This window comes from Hyla sarda, chromosome 10, assembly GCF_029499605.1.
Source record: "Hyla sarda isolate aHylSar1 chromosome 10, aHylSar1.hap1, whole genome shotgun sequence".
In the NCBI taxonomy this organism is placed as follows: domain Eukaryota; kingdom Metazoa; phylum Chordata; class Amphibia; order Anura; family Hylidae; genus Hyla; species Hyla sarda.
In genome coordinates, this window is record NC_079198.1 from 13528074 (window position 1) to 13552097 (window position 24024).

A 24024-nucleotide genomic window follows, 5' to 3' on the forward strand; every position below is an offset into this window, starting at 1 on the left:
GTGTTATGTTGTTATTTATCCTGCAACCTGTCTAATAAAGCTGACGAAGAGCCAGACTTGCATAAAGAACAGTCGTTTTCCTGCTGAATGAAGTAGAAACGTGTCCTGTGGCTCTGTCAAGGACGATTCCAGAGCTATCCCCAGGGTGAAATCCTTACACTATCTATTATCTATCTATCTATATCTAGATCAAATCTATCTAATGTCTATCTATCTCATATCTATCTATCTCATTTCTATCTCTCATATCTATCTCTCATATCTATCTCTCATATCTATCTATCTCATATCTATCTATCTCGTATCTATCTATCTATCTCATATCTATCTATCTCATATCTATCTCATATCTATCTATCTCATATCTATCTATCTATCTCTCATCTATGTATCTATCTATTTCATATCTATCTATCTCATATGTATATATCGCATATCTATCTATCTATCTCATTATCTATCTATCTCATTATCTATCTATCTCATATCTATCTATCTATCTCATATCTATCTATCTCATATCTATCTATCTATCTCATATCTATCTCATATCTATCTATCTCATATCTATCTATCTATCTATCTCTCATCTATGTATCTATCTATTTCATATCTATCTATCTATCTCATATGTATATATCGCATATCTATCTATCTATCTATCTCATATCTATCTATCTATCTATCTACCTATATAATGACTCAAAACAGTGTGTAAGGAAAGGTAACTCTCACCTAAGGCTACACAGATAGCCAGGAATAACACAATGGTGACTGTCCATCCCATCCTGAGGAGCAGCGCTCTTGTCTGTGGAGTCCCGGTGTATTGTGAGAGGGAGTAATACCGGTATTATAGATGAGCATCTGTGGGACCACCCCCAGGGGGGCGCTGCTTACGTGATCCGCAGCATAAGAATGAGGTAGATGTGGGGAGAGCAGGTATTTTAAGGTGTGTAGACATCAGGTATCTCTTGGTGTGTTACATTCCTCACTTTTGACACTCACAGGCTGTCATGTTTAACTCTTTCACTGCTGAGTTCTGAAAATGTATTATGTTGTTTTGCGGGAAAATTGCTAAAATATTTTCACCTGTGCACATCACATGTCTCTATATTCAGATATCAATCATGTCAGGAACTGTCCAGAGCAGGAGCAAATCCCCATAGCAAACCTCTCCTGCTCTGGACAGTTCCTGACATGGACAGAGGTGTCAGCAGAGAGCACTGTGGTCAGACAGAAAAGAACTATACAACTTCATCTGCAGTATACAGCAGCTGATAAGTACTGGAAGCATTAAGGTTTTTTAATAGAAGTAATTTACCAATCTGTTAAACTTTCTGGTGCCAGTTGATTTGAAAAATGTTTTTTTTCCACCGGAGTACCCCTTTAATACTCTGGCCATAATGGAAAATTTTAGAATGTTTATTTTTATTATATATATACATATATATATATATATATATATATATATATATACTGTATATAATTTAGTTTTTTTTTTTTTTTTTTTTTTACAGCTTTCTTTATCTGACATCTGATATCTATATAGGAAAAGGATTGGCTATGTTGAAGGAGAACTCCGGCCCAAATTAACTTAAATACAGGATAGGGGATAAGTAGCTGATTGCGGGGAGGGGTCAGACCACTGGGACCCCCTGCGATCTCTGGGACAGGACCCCTACTCTCTCAATGAGGAGTCTACCGGTAGACAACACATGTCCCATTCATTTCTATGGGAGCGCCAATGATGCCCGAGTACTGTACTTGGGTCTCTTCGGCGCTCCCATAGAAATGTATAGAGCATGTGCCGTCTACCGCACGCATTCCTCACTGAGAGCCCGGTCTTGGTCCCATTCCGGGTCCCCCCCCCCCCCCCCCCCCCACGATCAGCTACTTATCCCCTATCCTGTGGATAGAGGATAAGTTAATTTGGGCTGGAGTTCTGCTTTAAATAGAAGGAAAATTTCAATGATAACACTCGAGCCTATGGTGGAGTTGTCAGTTCTGCAGCTACCTATAGATGTGTGGCTCTATTGAGGTTAGTATTCCTTTAAGACTCTTACTTCTCCGTGGACTGAGACGTAGACCGGAGAGGGCGACACCAGAAGAACGTAATGACTAGTAATAGACATTGTACCCAAGGGTGGGTCTTCGTACGTCATTGTTCTTAGTCCTCAGTAGGTACTGTTATTCTTACAACAAGTATGTGGCCGCCCCTCCACACCATGACTCATTTTGTTATTCATTAGACCAGTGTTTCCGAACCAGGGTGCCTCCAGCTGTTGCAAAACTACAACTCCCGGCATGCCTGGACAGCCTTTGGCTGTCCAGGCATGCCGGGAGTTGTAGTTTTGCAACAGCTGGAGGCCCCCTTGTTGGAAAACACTGCATAGACCATATTGCTCATTAGAGTGTTTCCCAACTAGGGTGCCCCCAGCTGTTGCAAAACTATTATACATGCATATTTTGCTCCATATTCTCTGCTGCTTATTTCATCATTGACTTTCCAATAGAAGACAAGCAGTAGAAAACCCGCGTCAAAATACGCACATTTGAACTGACCCTAAATCCAGGTTCACACAAGAATGGAATCTCCGCCCGGGAAAAATTCTGATCAACCAGCGCCGATTCAGTTGGCGCTAGGATCGCGTGGACATTTCCGATCCCTATGGTCCACGCGGTCAGACTCCAAACTTCACAGAACACATAGGGCTGCTGCCGGGTATCGTAGAATACGTGTCACGATGCCGGCTGGCAGGTAGTGGATCCTCTGTGCCAGAGAGGGATTGGCGTGGACCGTGCTAGTGGACCGGTTCTAAGTCACTACTGGTTTTCACCAGAGCCCGCCGCAAAGCGGGATGGTCTTGCTGCGGCGGTAGTGACCAGGTCGTATCCACTAGCAACGGCTCACCTCTCAGGCTGCTGAAGATAGGCGCGGTACAAGGGAGTAGACAGAAGCAAGGTCGGACGTAGCAGAAGGTCGGGGCAGGCAGCAAGGATCGTAGTCAGGGGCAACGGCAGGAGGTCTGGAACACAGGCTAGGAACACACAAGGAAACGCTTTCACTGGCACAATGGCAACAAGATCCGGCAAGGAAGTGCAGGGGAAGTGAGGTGATATAGGGAAGTGCACAGGTGAAGACACTAATTGGAATCACTGCGCCAATCAGCGGCGCAGTGGCCCTTTAAATCGCAAAGACCCGGCGCGCGCGCGCCCTAGGGAGCGGGGCCGCGCGCGCCGGGACAGGACCGAGGGAGAGCGAGTCAGGTACGGGAGCCGGGGTGCGCATCGCGAGCGGGCGCTACCCGCATCGCGAATCGCATCCCGGCTGGAAGCGGAATCGCAGCGCCCCGGGTCAGTGGATCTGACCGGAGCGCTGCAGCGGGGAGAGTGTAGCGAGCGCTCCGGGGAGGAGCGGGGACCCGGAGCGCTCGGCGTAACAGTACCCCCCCCCTTGGGTCTCCCCCTCTTCTTAGAGCCTGAGAACCTGAGGAGCAGACTTTTGTCTAGGATGTTGTCCTCAGGTTCCCAGGATCTCTCTTCAGGACCACAACCCTCCCAGTCCACTAAAAAAAAAGTTTTCCCTCTGACCTTTTTAGAGGCTAAGATCTCTTTGACAGAGAAGATGTCCGAGGAGCCGGAAACAGGAGTGGGAGGAACAGATTTGGGAGAAAAACGGTTGAGGATGAGTGGTTTAAGAAGAGAGACGTGAAAGGCATTAGGGATACGAAGAGAAGGAGGAAGAAGAAGTTTGTAAGAGACAGGATTAATTTGACACAAAACTTTGAAAGGACCAAGATAGCGTGGTCCCAACTTGTAGCTAGGGACACGGAAGCGGACATATTTAGCGGAGAGCCATACCTTGTCTCCAGGGGAAAAAACGGGAGGAGCTCTTCTTTTCTTATCTGCGAACTTCTTCATGCGTGATGAAGCCTGTAAGAGAGAATTTTGGGTCTCTCTCCATATGATGGAAAGATCACGAGAAATTTCATCCACAGCGGGTAGACCAGAGGGCAAGGGGGTAGGGAGGGGGGGAAGAGGGTGACGGCCGTACACCACGAAAAATGGGGATTTGGAGGAAGATTCAGAGACTCTGAAGTTATACGAGAATTCGGCCCATGGAAGGAGATCTGCCCAGTCATCCTGGCGGGAGGAAACAAAATGTCGCAAATAATCACCCAAGACCTGGTTAATTCTTTCTACTTGTCCATTGGACTGGGGATGATATGCAGAAGAAAATTTTAATTTAATCTTGAGTTGTTTACAGAGAGCCCTCCAGAATTTAGACACGAATTGGACACCTCTATCCGAGACGATCTGCGTAGGCAACCCGTGAAGACGAAAAATGTGTACAAAAAATTGTTTAGCCAACTGAGGCGCTGAAGGAAGACCAGGAAGAGGGATGAAATGTGCCATTTTGGAGAATCGATCAACGACCACCCAAATAACAGTGTTGCCACGGGAAGGGGGTAAATCAGTAATAAAATCCATACCAATCAGAGACCAAGGCTGTTCGGGGACAGGCAGGGGATGAAGAAAACCAGCGGGCTTCTGGCGAGGAGTCTTATCCCGGGCACAGATAGTGCAGGCTAGCACAAAGTCCACAACATCCGTCTCCAGAGTCGGCCACCAATAGAAGCGGGAGATGAGTTGCAGAGATTTCTTGATGCCCACATGACCTGCGAGATGGGAGGAGTGACCCCATTTGAGGATTCCGAGGCGTTGGCGTGGAGAAACAAAGGTCTTTCCTGGAGGAGTTTGCCTGATGAAGGCAGGAGAAGTGGAGATCAGGCAGTCAGGTGGAATGATGTGTTGCGGAGAGAGTTCAACTTCTGAGGCATCCGAGGAACGAGAGAGAGCATCGGCCCTAATGTTCTTATCGGCAGGACGAAAGTGAATCTCAAAATTAAACCGGGCAAAGAACAGAGACCACCGGGCCTGGCGAGGATTCAGCCGTTGGGCAGACTGGAGGTAGGAGAGGTTCTTGTGGTCGGTGTAAATAATAACTGGAAATCTTGATCCCTCCAGCAGATGCCTCCATTCCTCAAGTGCTAATTTAATGGCTAGAAGCTCTCGATCCCCGATGGAGTAGTTCCTCTCCGCCGGAGAGAAGGTCCTAGAAAAAAAACCACAAGTGACGGCATGCCCGGAAGAATTTTTCTGTAGAAGAACAGCTCCAGCTCCCACTGAGGAGGCATCAACCTCCAGTAGGAAGGGTTTGGAAGGGTCAGGTCTGGAGAGCACGGGAGCCGAAGAAAAGGCAGACTTGAGTCGTTTAAAGGCGTCTTCCGCTTGAGGAGGCCAGGACTTGGGATCGGCATTTTTTTTGGTTAAAGCCACGATAGGAGCCACAAGGGTAGAAAAATGTGGAATAAATTGCCTGTAATAATTGGCGAACCCCAAAAAGCGTTGGATAGCACGGAGTCCGGAGGGGCGTGGCCAATCTAAGACGGCAGAGAGTTTGTCTGGATCCATTTGTAGTCCCTGGCCAGAGACCAAATATCCTAGAAAAGGAAGAGATTGGCATTCAAACAGACATTTCTCAATTTTAGCATAGAGTTGATTGTCACGAAGTCTCTGAAGAACCATACGGACATGCTGGCGGTGTTCTTCTAGATTGGCCGAAAAAATTAGGATATCATCCAGATATACAACAACACAGGAGTATAACAGATCACGAAAAATTTCATTAACAAAGTCTTGGAAGACAGCAGGGGCGTTGCACAGGCCAAAGGGCATGACCAGATACTCAAAGTGTCCATCTCTGGTGTTAAATGCTGTTTTCCACTCATCCCCCTCTCTGATGCGGATGAGGTTATAGGCGCCTCTTAAGTCCAATTTAGTAAAGATGTGGGCACCTTGGAGGCGATCAAAGAGTTCAGAGATGAGGGGTAGGGGGTAGCGGTTCTTAACCGTGATTTTATTAAGACCGCGGTAGTCAATGCAAGGACGTAGGGAGCCATCTTTTTTGGACACAAAGAAAAATCCGGCTCCGGCAGGAGAGGAGGATTTACGGATAAAGCCCTTTTTTAAATTTTCCTGGACGTATTCAGACATGGCAAGAGTCTCTGGGGCAGAGAGAGGATAAATTCTGCCCCGGGGTGGAGTAGTGCCCGGGAGGAGGTCGATAGGACAATCATAAGGCCTGTGAGGAGGTAGAGTCTCCGCTTGTTTTTTGCAGAAAACATCCGCGAAGTCCATATAGGCCTTAGGGAGACCGGTTACTGGAGGAACCACAGAGTCACGGCAAGGGTTACTGGGAACCGGTTTTAGACAGTCCTTGGAACAAGAGGGCCCCCAACTCTTGATCTCCCCAGTGGACCAATCCAGGGTTGGGGAATGAAGTTGAAGCCAGGGAAGTCCAAGGAGAATTTCCGAGGTGCAATTGGGGAGGACCAAAAGTTCAATCCTCTCGTGATGAGATCCAATGCTCATTAGAAGGGGCTCCGTGCGGAAACGTATGGTACAGTCCAATCTTTCATTGTTTACACAATTGATGTAAAGGGGTCTGGCGAGACTGGTCACTGGGATGTTGAACCTGTTGACGAGAGAGGCCAAAATAAAATTTCCTGCAGATCCAGAGTCCAAGAAGGCCACAGTAGAGAAGGAGAAGGCAGAGGCAGACATCCGCACAGGCACAGTAAGACGTGGAGAAGCAGAGTAGACATCAAGGATTGTCTCACCTTTGTGCGGAGTCAGCGTACGTCTTTCCAGGCGGGGAGGACGGATAGGACAATCCCTCAGGAAGTGTTCGGTACTAGCACAGTACAGGCAGAGGTTCTCCATGCGGCGTCGTGTCCTCTCTTGAGGTGTCAGGCGAGACCGGTCGACCTGCATAGCCTCCACGGCGGGAGGCACAGGAACAGATTGCAGGGGACCAGAGGAGAGAGGAGCCGAGGAGAAGAAACGCCTCGTGCGAACAGAGTCCATATCTTGGCGGAGCTCCTGACGCCTTTCGGAAAAACGCATGTCAATGCGAGTGGCTAGGTGAATAAGTTCATGAAGATCAGCAGGCATTTCTCGTGCGGCCAGAACATCTTTAATGTTGCTGGATAGGCCTTTTTTAAAGGTCGCGCAGAGGGCCTCATTGTTCCAGGATAATTCTGAAGCAAGAGTACGGAATTGTACGGCATACTCGCCAACGGAAGAATTACCCTGGACCAGGTTCAACAGGGCAGTCTCAGCAGAAGAGGCTCGGGCAGGTTCCTCAAAGACACTTCGGATTTCCGAGAAGAAGGAGTGTACGGAGGCAGTGACGGGGTCATTGCGGTCCCAGAGCGGTGTGGCCCAAGACAGGGCTTTTCCAGACAGAAGGCTGACTACGAAAGCCACCTTAGACCTTTCAGTGGGAAACAGGTCCGACATCATCTCCAGATGCAGGGAACATTGGGAAAGAAAGCCACGGCAAAACTTAGAGTCCCCATCAAATTTATCCGGCAAGGATAGGCGTAGACCAGGAGCGGCCACTCGCTGCGGAGGAGGTGCAGGAGCTGGCGGAGGAGATGACTGCTGAAGCTGTGGTAGTAACTGCTGTAGCATAACGGTCAGTTGAGACAGCTGTTGGCCTTGTTGCGCTATCTGTTGTGACTGCTGGGCGACCACCGTGGTGAGGTCAGCGACAACTGGCAGAGGAACTTCAGCGGGATCCATGGCCGGATCTACTGTCACGATGCCGGCTGGCAGGTAGTGGATCCTCTGTGCCAGAGAGGGATTGGCGTGGACCGTGCTAGTGGACCGGTTCTAAGTCACTACTGGTTTTCACCAGAGCCCGCCGCAAAGCGGGATGGTCTTGCTGCGGCGGTAGTGACCAGGTCGTATCCACTAGCAACGGCTCACCTCTCAGGCTGCTGAAGATAGGCGCGGTACAAGGGAGTAGACAGAAGCAAGGTCGGACGTAGCAGAAGGTCGGGGCAGGCAGCAAGGATCGTAGTCAGGGGCAACGGCAGGAGGTCTGGAACACAGGCTAGGAACACACAAGGAAACGCTTTCACTGGCACAATGGCAACAAGATCCGGCAAGGAAGTGCAGGGGAAGTGAGGTGATATAGGGAAGTGCACAGGTGAAGACACTAATTGGAATCACTGCGCCAATCAGCGGCGCAGTGGCCCTTTAAATCGCAAAGACCCGGCGCGCGCGCGCCCTAGGGAGCGGGGCCGCGCGCGCCGGGACAGGACCGAGGGAGAGTGAGTCAGGTACGGGAGCCGGGGTGCGCATCGCGAGCGGGCGCTACCCGCATCGCGAATCGCATCCCGGCTGGAAGCGGAATCGCAGCGCCCCGGGTCAGTGGATCTGACCGGAGCGCTGCAGCGGGGAGAGTGTAGCGAGCGCTCCGGGGAGGAGCGGGGACCCGGAGCGCTCGGCGTAACAATACGCAGCATACTTCCCGCTGCGCTGCAGATTTTGCGCATCCTAATGTGGTGTCTGGGGTGTTGCAATGGTGTAACAGGGTCTGGTGGTATTAACCCTTAATTGTCGTGAGGCCAGGGTGCGGTTTGCTTAGTATTGGAGGTCCTGCCGCCAGCCAGCCCACAAGCGGCAGGGATAATAAACGGAAAGAAAACCCCCGGAATGGACAAAATGGGAGAGGAGGGGGCACATGACAGGGGGGTAGGTAGCGGAGCATAGGGTTAAGTGGTTAGAGAAAGAGGGATGGTAAGGGGTTAAGGGGGAGGAGTTAGAGAGAGAGGAGCTTAGGGCAAGCAGGAAGTGGAAGAGGAGGGGCCATTCGGGAGAAAGAAGCTGTGTCCCGCCCACCTGCCTTGGAAGCTGGTTTTGTTGGTGGGAGGGTAGGATTTTGGTTTGAGGGTGGTATGTTTCGTTCTGTCACGGCGGCATTAGCTGGAGGGGGATTTGGAGGCAGGCTGGAAGGACGGTGGAGGCCCTGGTCATAATGGCCAGGGGTAGCAGGGTTGAGAGCCAGCTAATCATGGGGGTCCCTAGCGGAAGGGACAGAGTGGGTCTTCGAAGGCGGTGCCCTTGGGTCAGGTGATGGTCGACCAAGGGCAAAGTAGGAGACAGTGCTTGGACGTAAAGCTGCCTTCAGGTCCCCTTCCAGAATGGGGAGGGTTAGTTATTTTTGGAGGGGAGGTTATGTTAACCCTGTATCAGGTGTTTGGAATGTTATTTAACTTTGTTGTTATTTATTACATAAAGACTAATGATGTTATTTATTGTTATTTGTTAATAAAACGGTTGGTCTGCTGTGGCCTTTGCACCATACAAAGAGTCTGTGGTTATTGGAGGGAAAGGGGGGTAAGTAAAAGGGGGTGGTTGAGGTGCAAGGGTAGCGTGACTCTACTCTCCCCTAGTCATGTTCACAGCAGGATTTATGAGATAACTGAAAACTTTTACTTGAACTTTCATGCAACGGTCTTTACAATTATACAGTTTCTCCTGAGGCAACCGGGATGCAGGTTCCTCACAGGCTTTGCTGGGACTGATAATAATGAGCTTTATGCAGGCCACTGTGCTACTAATTATAAGATTTGAGTGGAATAGTAGTCACACAGGATTTGTACGTTGAGCTTTATAACTTATGGTTTTAGTGGCTGCTGATCCTTTAGGCTTTGGCCTAGATGCAATGAATTTAGATGTGCTGAATGTGCTTGCTTTGGATCCGGAAGATAAGAGAGGGAATTTAGTGGCTACAGCCCTTGATATAATAGGGGGCTGGACTAAGCTCATTGGCCAGCAAACCTGTAGGTCCATAACCCAGTGAACTCTGGGTACATCACATGACCCAGAAAGGTTCTTAAACATATGTTCATTCCCAACGGAAGATCACATGACCTGGGAAGGTCCTATACATTTATTTTACCTATACATTAAATAATAGACATGTAAATTCAATTATATGAGGCAACCAAGGGGCAAGCCCTGCAGGAGAGCCCTGTAGAGATGGAGGAGCTCTAGCTGAGGGGACTTAACACAAGAGACAGGACGAGGTCCTGTACCGGGACACCACACTAACTACGCTGCATGAGCGCTACGTGGGACCCTACTCCTAGGGTATATTCACATATAACAGGATTTCTTGCAGATATCAAGGGTGGAGGTTTATCAAATCAAAAGTTGCTGAGTTGCCCATAGCAACCAATCAGATCGCTTCTTTCATTTTTGAATAGGCCTCTGAAAAATGAAAGAAGCGATCTGATTGGTCGCTATGAGCAACTCAGCAACTTTTCCTCTTGACAGGTTTTGATAAATCTCCCCCAATGTAGCTAAATGAACAAACATGGCTTCAAATCTGCAGCAGGTCCTGTGTGTGTAAATAGGCCCGAACAGAAAAACCTGCCTTCGTTGCCCATAGCAACAAATCACAGCTCAGCCATCAATCTATCAGAGCAGTTTAAAGAAGTGAAAGCAGAGTTCTGATTGGTTTCTACGGGCAACTGTCTAAAAGAAAACTCATATTGTGCCCTCCTTACTGCTGAGCCTCATACATTAGTTCCCCATCACCTGCCGTGGTAGGTTATAACTTCTAGTGCTGCTACCGAGCATGTGCGACCTGAAAGACCAGGGGACAAGTTATAAACATGCTGAACAGATATAGGGGGAGGTTTATGAAAAGTTGCACAGTGGAAGTTGCTCACTAAAAGCCAAAAAAAATTTGCGCAACAGAGGCATTTCTGCAACTTTTCTACACCAAGAAAAGGCTCCAAGGCTATGTTCGTGTAGCGGAATTTGATTTCAATGGGATTTTGCTGTGCACATGGCGGAATTTTCGCGGCAGAAACATCCCAATTCCGGCATCGGCAGAAACATTGAACCGTGCAATGTTTCTGCGGATTCCGCTTGGAGATGCATTGCTGTCTATTAAGATGGGGCATTTCCGAATGGTCCTAGTGCCACCGAAATGAGCACATGTGAGGAATGTCCGCCCGTATTTTCCACACATTTTCCTTAAAGGGGTACTCCAGCGCTAAGACATCTTATCCCCTATCCAAAGGATAGGAGATAATATACCTGATCGCGGGGCTCCCGCCGCTGGGGACCCCCGTGATCTTGCACGCAGCACCCCACTTAAATCAGCCCCTGGAGCATGTTCGCTCCGGGTCTGATTACTGTCGATCACGGGGCCATAGCATTGTGATTTCAAGGCTCTTCCCCCGTGTGACATCACGCTCTGCCCCCTCAATGCAAGCCTATGGGAAGGGGCGTGACAGCTGTCTCGCCCCCTCCCATAGGCTTGCATTGAGGGGGCGGAGCATGACATCACACAGGGTGGAGCCATGACGTCACACGGGGGTGGAGCCGTGACGTCACATGTTCGCTCCGGGTCTGATTACTGACGATCACGGGGCCGAAGCATTGTGACGTCACGGCTTCGCCCCGTGTGATGTCACGCTCCGCCCCCTCAATGCAAGCCTATGGGAGAGGGCGTAACAGCGGAGCCCCAGTAATCAGACCCGGAGCGAACATGCTCTGGGGACTGATTTTAGTGGGGTGCTGCGTGCAAGATCACGGGGGTCCCCAGCGGCCGGCCCCCGGCGATCAGGCATCTTATCCCCTATCCTTTGGATAGGGGATAAGATGTCTTAGCGCCAGAGTACCCCTTTAACTTGATGACCAGTCCCCCCCATAAGCCAATGTCAGAGCTGAATGCGGATCATATAGTCCTAGCTGCTGAGGTTGTGGGATGACAAATTGTCTATGGTAATGCAGGGTATGTAGGTTGGTGGTGAGACTTGGTCTCTGCATGTTGGTGCTATGTGTGCATCCACTAATAAAGTTGGTGTAAAGTTGGTTTACCCCTCAAGGACAGAGCCCATTCTGGCCTTTTCTTTTTTAATTAAAATTTTTTTTTTCTTCCTTGCCTTTTAAGAGTTATAACTCTTAACTTTAGGATGCATAACCTAAATGAGAGCTTGTTTTTTATTTTTTATTTTTTTTGCACAACCAATTGTACTTTGAAATGTTTGATTCTACCCTAAAATGTACTGCGGAACAAAAAAAAAATATTGTTGGAGAGAAATCGATATGAAAAACTAAATTTTTGCTAATTTTCGGGTGTTTTTTTTGGTTTTTAACTAGTGCACTTTATGCTAAAACTGACATGTTCTCTGTATTTTGTAGGTCAATCCGATCAAAATGATACCCACTTTATATAGTTTATCTATTTTTAAAAAACAAAATACATTTTTTTATAACAAAATAAATATGACTAAAATTGTGTGACCCCTAAAACTTTTTAATTTGTCCCCATATGGTGCTGCATGAGGGCTCATTTTTTTTTTGCGTTGTGATTGTGGTCGTTTTCATGGAATTTTTTTTATCGCTTTTTATTATTTTTTGTTTTCTAATATATGATTTGACCAAAAATATGCATTTTTGTCTTTTATTTTATAAAATGTTTTTTTTTTTTTTTTACGTTTACGCTATTTACTGCGCGGGATCCTAAACATTATATTTTAATAGTATGGACAAATGAGCAAATGTGATGGAGCCCAGCCGCAACCAAACTGAAATAAAACCTTTTTCCCTGCAGCGCCCCCTAGAGACAGAAGTGCATATTGCTCTTCTTTAAAAATTGCATTCTCAATATCTGAATTGTATTCCAGGATTTGCTGGTCTTTAGGTGAGACTGGAGAACGTGTAAGGATTCTCAAATGTCTTTCATGAAGGTCTAAATAATCTATAGTTTGAAGACCATGTTATAAACAAATTATTTATTATTATAAAACAACTTATTCTGGTACTGCATTTTTTTTGGGGGAAAAAACTTTTAGCTATTTTTTTTCCATCTCTACCCAGGACCCAGCCATTGGTTCTCTAGTTGTCCTTCCTCAGTCCGGTATTGGTAGGTACTAACCACTACATAAAACGAACACCCGACAAGACAAATCAACTTCCAGGACTTCAATGTTCAATGTTATGACTTATCAATGTATATGTACATATGGTTTATAAGTGAATGTATGCAGATATTTTCAAAACAAATACAGTTTATTCTTCAAAAATTGGAATCCAGTTTTCCATTTATTTTTGCATTTAGAGTAGAAAGAAAACATTTCTCATAAGTCATATGAAGTCTCACAAGACCAGAAACATAATATTTAACCAAGAGGAAATAACCAACTATAGAGCAAAAAGAACTTAAAGTTTGTTGTAAATAATAAAAAATGTTCTACTATTTGCCTAGAAACAGGAAGAGACAAGAATTGAGCTGTTTCGGGGGGGACCATGACCAAAATTTCTGGACAACTTATTTTTCTAAATCTGTTTAACCCCTTTAAAAACAGTATTAGATTTAACCCCTTCACTACCCCACCTCTGTCCGTGTCAGGAACTGTCCAGAGTAGGAGCAAATCCCTTTAGCAAACCTCTCCTGCTCTGGACAGTTCCTGACATGGACAGAGGTGGCAGCAGAGAGCCCTGTGGTCAGACTAAAAAGAACTATACAACTTTATCTTGTGCATACAGCAGCTGATAAGTATTGGAAGGATTAAGATTATTAAATAGAAGTCATTTACAAATCTGTTTAACTTTCTGACACCAGTTGATTTGAAGACATTTGCTTTCCACCGGAGAACCTATTTAATTTTACTATAGATAATAAGTAACACTTCACCTATTTCTCACTATAGATTGATAAGAAATGTTTAATTATGTTCTATTACTAAAGATTTATACTGCTCACCCATGTGGGATGCTGAAGGATTAATTGTTATTGGAATACATTTTTTCTTTTCTTTTATCTTACATATATAAGTTAACAATTCTATCAGATACATACACAGAAAATAGCCCAAATAGTAAGAAGAGGCCATTAGAATACAGAGTAGATGGCCACTTATTCGGACTGGTAGAACTGATTGTTGTTGTGGTTGTACTTGCAGTTTCAGCTTCAGTTGTAGTTTCAGTGTTTGTAGTTGAGCCCGTTGTAGAAGAAGTGCTTGTAGTTGAGCTTGTTGTAGTTGTAGGAAAAGTGCTCGTAGTTGAGGTTGTTGAAGGAGAAGTGCTTGTAGTTGAGCTTGTTGTAGTTGTAGAAGTGCTTGTAGTTGAGCTTGTTGTAGTAGTAGGAGGAGAAGTGCTTGTAGTTGAGCTTGTTGTAGTAGTAGGAGGAGAAGTGCTTGTAGTTGAGCTTGTTGTAGTTGTAGGAGAAGTGCTTGTAGTTGAGCTTGTTGTAGTTGTAGGAGAAGTGCTTGTAGTTGAGCTTGTAGTTGTAGGAGAAGTGCTTGTAGTTGAGCTTGTTGTAGTAGTAGGAGGAGAAGTGCTTGTAGTTGAGCTTGTTGTAGTTGTAGAAGAAGTGCTTGTAGTTGAGCTTGTTGTAGTTGTAGAAGAAGTGCTTGTAGCTGTGGTTGTTGTACTTGTAGATGCAGTAGACCTCATTGTAGTTAAGGTTGTACTTGTAGTTGTAGCAGACGTGCTTGTAGCTATGGTTGTTGCATTCTGACATGAGCTCTTTGACAAATCCAAAAGGTATAGGCAGAAATTGTCATTGGCGCAGCCAAGTAAAGAAGTACCATCAGCTGTGATAAAATGAGATTATATTATAATGTGTATACACAATATTATTTTAATATTATTGAGGTACAGATAAAAAAAGACAATGGTAAAGGAGATAAGGTACAATAATTGAAAAAAGGGTAAGATAAGGAAAAAGATGATTAAGAAGAGGTGGGAAGGGATGAAATAGGAAAAGGGAAGGAGGGAGGGGGATAAGACTGGAAGATGAAAAATAAAAGGAGAGAATTAGAAAGGAAGGGAAGGAAGAGAAAAATAGTAAAATGGGATAGAAAGGTGAATAATAAATATAAAAAGGGGAGTCTGGAAGGAAGAGAAGAAGGAAAGAAGGGTACGAAAACATGGTGGGGAGCAATAGAACATGGGTAAGAAGGGGGTAGGGAGGGAGAACAGAGAAGGGTAGACAGACAGAGAAGGGTAGGGAGGGAGAACAAGAACAAGAGGAAAAGATCATAAAGGAAAAGAAGGAGAAGAACAACAAGGGTTAGAATTAGTGTTGAGGAAACCGAACCCCTGGATTGAAGTTTTGGAAATAATCACTTCTGCCAAAAACAGGCGTTAACCTGATATGAGAATACAAGAAGGGATGACACATGGCATTGGCACCATTTTAGTATTGGAAAAGGAAGTAAGGACACAGGTATGACATCAGGATAGCCCAGAACATTTAACAACTAGGAAGATCACATGACCTCAAGTTAGCCAATAATGGCTTACATACAGCATGCAACCTATTAGGGGGCAGTATCAGGGTCAGACTGGCCTACCTGGATATTGGTGAAATTCCCGGAAGGTTGCTGGCCTGTGGGCTGGCAGTGGCCATCTTGCCACCTGCACCTAATGTTTGGCCAGTGGGGGGCTGCCGCATATTCTTAAATTAGCAATTCTGGGCAGCCACCATTCCCCCCAGTTCCACACACAAGGTCCTCCTGCTCCCATAGTAACAGTATTTGTCAGAGCCAGTGGGACTGCATTGCATGCTGCACTGTGATGGCCATGTCATACTCCAAGTCCTCAGGAGTAATCCCCAACCCTCAGGAGTAAAAGTGGCTCCACCCCCGACCTTCAGTAGCTCTGCCCTCTGACCTCGGACATCCATCTGCCACTCTGCATCGGAATTGTTCAAATGAAGAGTTTCCTCATCTCTTCCTAGGATCCCAGCACCCACTAGCTGCCCCCAGGCTGGTAAGGCAGTGTAAACACTATTACTCTGTGGGGCAGTATTTCCCAATCAGGGTGCCTCCAGCTGCTGGAAGTTGTACTTTTGCAACAGCTGGAGGCACAGTAGTTGGGAAACACTGCCTCTGACCTCTGACTGATGTAATAGTCAGCATTTATAGTGGTTGTAAAAATATGGGATAAAATGACCCATAGGACGGATTGATGTAAGTAAACCTAGGGCTGTGACAAATATAGCACTGGGATGGATGAAAGTCTATGACTTCCTGTTATCAGCCAGTTCAGGCTATGGAGAGGCAGACGGTATGACAAGTTAAAGGAGTACTCCGGCGCTAGGGCGTATTTTTATTTTTAAAGATACTAATACTGTCCCTTTAAAAAAAAATTAACCTTTATTCACCTGCCTCGCTCCCCTGTTGCCTCTGTTATCGCTGCTTCTCGCCTCTAGTGCGATTGCTGCTCAGCCAATCATTGGCCGAGACAGGACATTGCTATTGTGTAACCTGGAATATACTGACATCAATTACTACATATTCCCATTTCTACAATAACAAAAGGCCGATAATGAGAAAGTTCCAGAACAATCTAAAGGTTACGTCCAAATCTCACGGTAAATGAGACCAGGTGGCCGCTATTGTCTAACAAAGCCAAAATATACAACACTTGTTGACATACTGGTAGAGGTCCCATGTTTCATTATATCTGTGTGGTCACTGGTAATTTTCCTGTAGATGGGAACTGCAAAGCGCCATCTGCAGGGGAATTTGTACAGTGCTGTTACGGGGGGCCTTCCTCTGTCCTGGGGAGGCCATTTATACCCATTGGTTAAGTCCGTACCACAGGATCTACTTGATTGACAGCAAGAAGCACCTGGGGGACAGGAAGTAAGCACCTGGGGACAGGAAGTAAGCACCTGGGGACAGGAAGTAAGCACCTGGGGACAGGAAGTAAGGGCGGTCAATGGGAACAGAGGACACAAGAAGATGTCATGAGATAGTAAGCTGTCTCCACCTGCCCCAAGGGGGGCGCATGCCAAGATGGAGGCCCTGAGAGACCGGTCCAGGTGCTGCTGTGTGTCATGGATAGATACTCGGTAACTATGCCGAAAAGCATCCTGTTCATTACCTTGTGATGTAAATAAACCTTCTACTTCTTCAAGCATACTACAATTGAAATTCTGCCATGTGTACAGTGCCGCAGAATCCCATTGAACTCAATGGGACTCTGCGGCAGCGGAAGGTCAGTGCGGAATATCCATGCAGAATTTCGCATGGACATTTTGCCGTGTGAACATGGCCTTAGCTCCCTGCTTTGGAACGAATTTATAAGATCAGAAGTGAGCTTTTTAAAAGTATTTGGCGAAGCTGCCGCAGTGAATTTTTGAATACTTTGCTCAACGATAGAATGTTTGGCAAAAGGAGAAAAATATAAATCTTAAAGGTGGAAAGGAAGAGAAGGGTAGAAAGGGAAGACTGGGAAGAGGAGAATTGCATTATACAGTAGTTTGCACTCAATCATTTTGTAAAGATAATTTCTTCCACCACCATGAGAACATAGGAATCAAGCATGTAGAAGATAACATTATATATATATATATATATATATATATATATATATATATATATATATATATGCTATTGACATTCAGGACTCTTGGCAGTACCAAAGGGGATATTGAAGCATTTGTTCTGATCTCCTATACACTGTAATCCTTGGGCAGAATTATTTGCAGAAGATGCAGGACATTGGAATCCATTGACAATTGTTGAAGCTAATAAAAGAAAAATTGAGTTAAACAGGACACATATCTTTACTAAATATAATTGTCAGCTCAATGTGTTACTACAGAATGCCCAAGGGGGTGTTTGTAGCCTAATTAAAAAAAAAAATTAAAAAAAAACACCATGTAATAAAGGGGTTTTCCTATGTTATAAAGTAGTGGGATATCTCTTGGCTTCATTATTGGTTTATGATCAGTGGTGGTCACACATCTGGGCCCCCACCTATCTTTAGAATGCACAGTTCTCTTTTGTATGTTTTACATTTGCCATGGCAGCATGCACCTGCACATTTGTCTTCATCTTATTAATGGAGGGGCTGCATGGGGACTTACTGTTAAGCCATGATATTCCACACGGACATTCCGCTGCAGCAGTGTCCCATCAATTTCAATGGGATTTTGCGGCACTGTTCACACAGCAGAATTTCCGCGCCGGAAACATCTGGTGCTGAAATTCAAATTCCGACATCTGCAGAAAGAATGGATTTATCTATTCTTTCTACGGAAGCAGCTGGAAAACGTACGCGTTTCTGGTGCCTAGGCACCCTTAATCGTGGCTAACAAACACAAGATCCAGCAGAAGTTATAACCCCCACGGGTTACGTGATTAGATACAAACACCTGTTCTTTACTTAAAGGGGTATTCCGGAATTTTTTTTTATGTGACTATGCTACAGGAGCTGTAAACTTAGTGTAGTTCATAATATAGTGTCTGTACCTGTGTGTGACAGTTTTCTCACAATTCTTATGTGATTTTCATCCCATAATTTATTTTTAACAGCATACAAAATGACTGCTGTCTCGGAATTTTCCCAGCTTGCAATGCGGTCGAGACCTGACATCACTAGTCAGCTGATGACAGGGAGCCTGTCTGCTTCAATGGGTGGAGGGATCATTCTGCAACTAATGCAACAGCTGGAGTCACTCTAATTGAAAACCACAGGTCTGCAGCTCATTTCTGTTTCAATGGGTGGGGTGGCTGATGTGTGGGAAGGGGGAAAATGGTATCATGGGATTTCTAGGCAAAAAAAGAAAACTGAAAACAGGAAATACAAGTTCACAGAAAGCTAGCCACAGTGTTATGGTAATCTCACAACATAGCCATTTAGCCCAAGACAAGCGCAGATCCTTCCTAAGCATGTCCATTACTGTCTGCAAGGTACGTACTAAAATTACCTTATGCTGGATAACCCCTTTAACTCTTTCCCTTACATGTGGGAGTTACCACTTCTATTGCACTTATATAATTTATGGGGACGGTGATGCAGTCCACGCAGTCCTAGCGCTGCCCTCAGGACTTCCAACAGAAATTCCGTTGGGAGATTCCGCAGTGTGGACCCGGCCTTTTTCTCCACATGGAAGTCAGATAAGGTTGAGCAGGTTCTTTTATTTCTGATCATCTCTCCCACCATGGATCGGGTGATGACTATGTTGTGGCGTGTAATATAGTATTTCCTGCTGTAGGCTTCCTATATGTGCAGGATTACATTTTTTCATTCGAAACACCATATAAGTTCAGATCCAGGAAAGGGATGCTGATAAAATCTTATTGGTGAGTGCAATGTAGGTTGAAATAATCATCATTTAGATAATATATAAACTCTGGGATTTTTTTGCCATTTGTTAGCCATGATTAAGGGTGCCTAGGCACCAGAAATGCGTCAGTTTTCTGGCTTCTATGCGATTTTGTAATGCATGGACTACTAGTTACTGCTAGAACTTCCCATATCAGTCCCTGCTAACCAGCAGCATGATGAACAAGGCCGAAATGAATTGTTTCCTAGCCACACAGAAACTGCAGTCAATACACACGGACTGTATACAATGTAAGTGCACTAAACACACAATGCACTAAACACACAATAGTTCATAGAAATCGCACAAAGTGACATATTAACAGAATAATCACACAAAATATGGGGCAAAAGCACTATACTATACTAATACTATTTATAGTCTCAATTTTAACCCTCCACATACCAACATTATTGAAGGAGCAGAAACCCATTGGAGATGTTTGAATGTATATAACATTAAACCGATATACCTACAGGCAGGCGCAGATGAGGTGCATTTATCCTCCTTGCAGCAGCTGCTGACTGTATCTGTTCTGACAAGGTCATATATATAAGAATTGGAGATGTTACAGTATTTAGACAAATCACAGTATTTGGCAATGCCTGTGGTATTGGTAGTACCTAAAATGAAAAAAATATATATTTAAATCTAGTAACAAATTAATATTGATAATGACAAATTCTAAATCAGCTGTTTAAATGTGAGGAATTAGGCAATATTTAGTATAGTGTCCATTTAATGGGATTATATATAAAACGAAATAGGGAAGAATAAAGCACAGGAAGACAGCACCTTTTATAACCATATGGGTGACCAGTATTGAGGTCTTGCATGGTGGGGTACCCTCAGTTGTGGTTGTTTCTGCTGGTTTATGTATGTGTAAGCGTACCAGCCACTTTGGGGGTAAATGGTGCTCTCAAATATGTGGCTGCTGGCCGCGTGTGTGACCATTTCGGTTTTCAGAGAACTCGTATTTTGGGCAGGTCGGCGGAACCAGCTAAAATAACATCAGCCACGTGGCAGAATGGAGAAGGAAATATATATATTCCTCAAGAAATCCCATAATGCCTTTCAAACAGCTTTTCTAGCCATTCAGGAGGCAGTATATAGGTGATGTCAAATCCGCTATAAAGGCCTATGCACATAGCTTCAGCAGCCATTTTAGAGATTGCAGGTGTTAGATGAAGATTTCTGTGAGGGACATTAAGCAGGGACCAACACAGATGGGAAAAGAAGTCACATATATAATAATTGTATTGAAGCACAAGAGAACGTTCTGTATCTGTTTTGTCAGTGCAAAATCTGTTTTAATTGGAAGTTAAGTGTGACTTTGTTTTACACTAATTGAGAGAAAGCCACAAAAGGGTTTTGTGTCAGTTTTGTGCACTTTCTAGGAAGCCAATCCTGTTGCTACTCCCCAAAATGGGAATTGTTTTGTACAGCTTGTAAAAAGCCATCACTTCTTTACTTTCCAGACACAAATCCTGTTGCTGCTCCAAAAAACGGATCATTTTTGGAACACTGGGGAAAAAAACATTGCTTTTACCGATACGGCTTTGTCAATATAAACACCGCCAGGCATCTGCCTCCAAAAAGGAATCATTTTTGGACATTGATTTTAAAAAGCATAAAAACTGCTTATGCATTGTGTTTTTATTTAACCTGTTAGTTACCACTGGGTACCATCTATTTACCCATAGCCATACATGTTGCCGTAACTTTTAAATGAAAGGGGTATTCCAGCTTTTTGATACTTTTAACTTATGTGCCCCTGATGTATATTGTAAATTTATATGTATTACCTGTAGTGTTGAGCGGCATAGGCCATATTCGAATTCGCGAATATTCGCGAATATATGGACGAATATTCGTCATATATTCGCGAATATTCGCATATTCGTTATATCCTCGTTTTATTTTCGCGTATGCGAAAATACGTGCATGCGAAAATTAGCACATGTGGAAATTCGCATATGCGAAAATTAGCATATGCTAATTTTCGCATATGCGAAGTTTCGCACGCCAGTCTGACACAGTAGTATTACAGCCTTCTTTAGGCTGGGTTCACACTACGTTTTTCAACTACGGTTCCCGCATACGGTTTCTATCAAAAACCGTATGGGGAAAAAAACGGATGGAACAGTATGGGAAAAAGTAAACCGTATGGGTTTTTAAACAGTATACTGTTTTTAAAAGTGCATACAGTTCCGTCAGTTTTTACAGAAAAAAAACCCATACGTTTTTGAAATTTTTGTCCATTTTTAATGGGAGGGGTCTTGGGTGGGGACTTTAGTATTCAAATGCGCATGTGCAAAGTAAAAACGTATACGTTTTCCCGTATGGAACAGTATACATGTGCGTTTCCCATTGACGTCCATGTTAAAAAAAACTTATGCGGTTGCAGTACGGTTTTTAAACCGGAGTCAAAACTGTGGTTGACCACGATTTTGTCTCCGGTTTAAAAACCGTACTGCAACCGCATAAGTTTTTTTTTAACATGGACGTCAATGGGAAACGCACATGTATACGGTTCCATACGGGAAAACGTATACGTTTTTACTTTGCACATGCGCATTTGAATCCTAAAGTCCCCACCCAAGACCCCTCCCATAAAAAATGGACAAAATTTTCAAAAACGTATGGGTTTTTTTTCTACAAAAACGGACGGAACAGTATGCACTTTTAAAAACAGTATACTGTTTAAAAACCCATACGGTTTACTTTTTCCCATACTGTTCCATCCGTTTTTTCCCCATACGGTTTTTGATAGAAAACGTATGCGGGAACTGTAGTTGAAAAACGTAGTGTGAACCCAGCCTTACACCACACAAGCTGGAAGCAGAGAGGGGTGATCACTGTGATGTGTACTGTGAAGAAAAAAAAAAAAAAAAAAAAAAAAAACGAATATTCGTAATTACGAATATATAGCGCTATATTCGCGAAATTCGCGAATTCGCGAATATGCGATATTCGCGAATAATATTCGAATTGCGAATATTCGCGAGCAACACTAATTACCTGTCAGGGCTGGACCCATCAGCCTCAGCATTCTGACGGCTCTTGACATTTATGTATATATCCTGATCATTTTACACTATTTCTGGATCTTTATTACATACAGTACACATAGATAGGAGAGGGGGTATACACACAGATAGGAGAGGGGGGTATACACACAGATAGGAATGGGGGGTATACACACAGATAGGAGAGAGGGGTATACACACAGATATGAGAGGGGCTATACACACAGATAGGAGAGGGGGTATACACACAGATAGGAGAGAGGGGTACACACACAGATAGGAGAGGGGGTATACACACAGATAGGAGAGGGGGTATACACACAGATAGGAGAGAGGGGTATACACACAGATAAGAGAGGGGGTATACACACAGATAGGAGAGAGGGGTATACACACAGATAGGAGAGAGGGGTATACACACAGATAGGAGAGAGGGGTATACACACAGATAGGAGAGAGGGGTATACACACAGATAGGAGAGAGGGGGTATACACACAGATAGGAGAGAGGGGTATACACACAGATAAGAGAGAGGGGGTATACACACAGATAGGAGAGAGGGGGTATACACACAGATAGGAGAGGGGGTATACACACAGATAGGAGAGGGGGTATACACACAGATAGGAGAGGGGGTATACACACAGATAGGAGAGGGGGTATACACACAGATAGGAGAGGGGGTATACACACAGATAGGAGAGGGGGTATACACACAGATAGGAGAGAGGGGTATACACATAGATAGGAGAGGGGTATACACACAGATAGGAGAGGGGGTATACACACAGATAGGAGAGGGGGGTATACACACAGATAGGAGAGAGGGGTATAGACACAGATAGGAGAGGGGGGTATACACACAGATAGGAGAGGGGGTATACACACAGATAGGAGAGGGGGTATACACACAGATAGGAGAGGGGGTATACACACAGATAGGAGAGGGGGGTATACACACAGATAGGAGAGGGGGGTATACACACAGATAGGAGAGGGGGGTATACACACAGATAGGAGAGGGGGGTATACCCACAGATAGGAGAGGGGGGTATACACACAGATAGGAGAGGGGGTATACACACAGATAGGAGAGAGGGGTATACACACAGATAGGAGAGAGGGGTATACACACAGATAAGAGAGGGGGTATACACACAGATAGGAGAGAGGGGTATACACACAGATAGGAGAGGGGGTATACACACAGATAGGAGAGAGGGGTATACACATAGATAAGGCTCTGGAGGATGGCCTGTACTTCATCTTTACCTATACCTTATATTATTATTATTATTATTATTATTATTATATTATATAATTATTTATTATTAATTAATTGACTCTTTGAATTCTATACCACCCGTTAGTTGGCTTACGTGTCGTCAATATTTTACACTAATATTTTGGCACACACTATCATATATATTTTTTTATTTATTTTAAATGCAAAAACTCACAATGAGATACAAATACTCACTATGAATAGGCAAATATACAGACAAAAACAGTAATGATAATAATATCCCCAAACCACCCTCATCAACCTCATCCGGAGCAGGAGAAAAAAAAAAAAAAAAAAAAAACATTTTTTACATTTATTTCCAATTTACTTCCAGATATTGTTAAATTTAATTTTCTGTCTGGAGTGCGACCTTGTTCTTAACAATTCATACTGTTTGATTTTAGCCACTACTCCTTCCCATGCCGAAAAACTGGGGTTAACTGGGGTCAGATAGCCAAACCCTTAGTATTACCAATTTTGAACAAAATAACAATTTAGTGATAAATATATTAATTTTTTTATTAATTGCTTCAAAAACTTTACCCCAAAAATGAACAACACTGGGACACCCCCCAAATTATGTGCATGAAATCAGCCCCCTCCATGGAATAAAAGTGTTTACGAATCCTAACATAAGTGGGTCGAGGCACGTACGCCAGTTTTTCATGTCAATTGAGCCAGAATTCTGGTGCATTTGAAATTTGTCCCA

The 24024-nt window shown here is 44.4% G+C and overlaps 1 protein-coding gene across 2 annotated transcripts in view; it reads right to left on the reverse strand.

Moving 5' to 3' along the window:
* LOC130293893 (DNA-directed RNA polymerase subunit beta''-like) overlaps positions 1-15712 on the reverse strand; it is a 32456-nt gene extending 16744 nt beyond the window's left edge. Inside the window, exons 1-2 of one of the 2 annotated variants that reach the window (XM_056543126.1) lie at positions 15234-15712; positions 13386-14471 (exon numbers count right to left, since the gene is read on the reverse strand). In XM_056543126.1, coding sequence (XP_056399101.1) covers positions 13859-14398 — 540 coding nt within the window. In that variant the 5' untranslated portion in view covers positions 14399-14471; positions 15234-15712 and the 3' untranslated portion in view covers positions 13386-13858. Of the gene's footprint in view, positions 1-735; positions 14472-15233 lie in introns of those variants that run through there. The other variant, XM_056543125.1, reaches the window with a different exon arrangement.
* Between the last annotated feature and the right edge of the window lie 8312 nt (positions 15713-24024).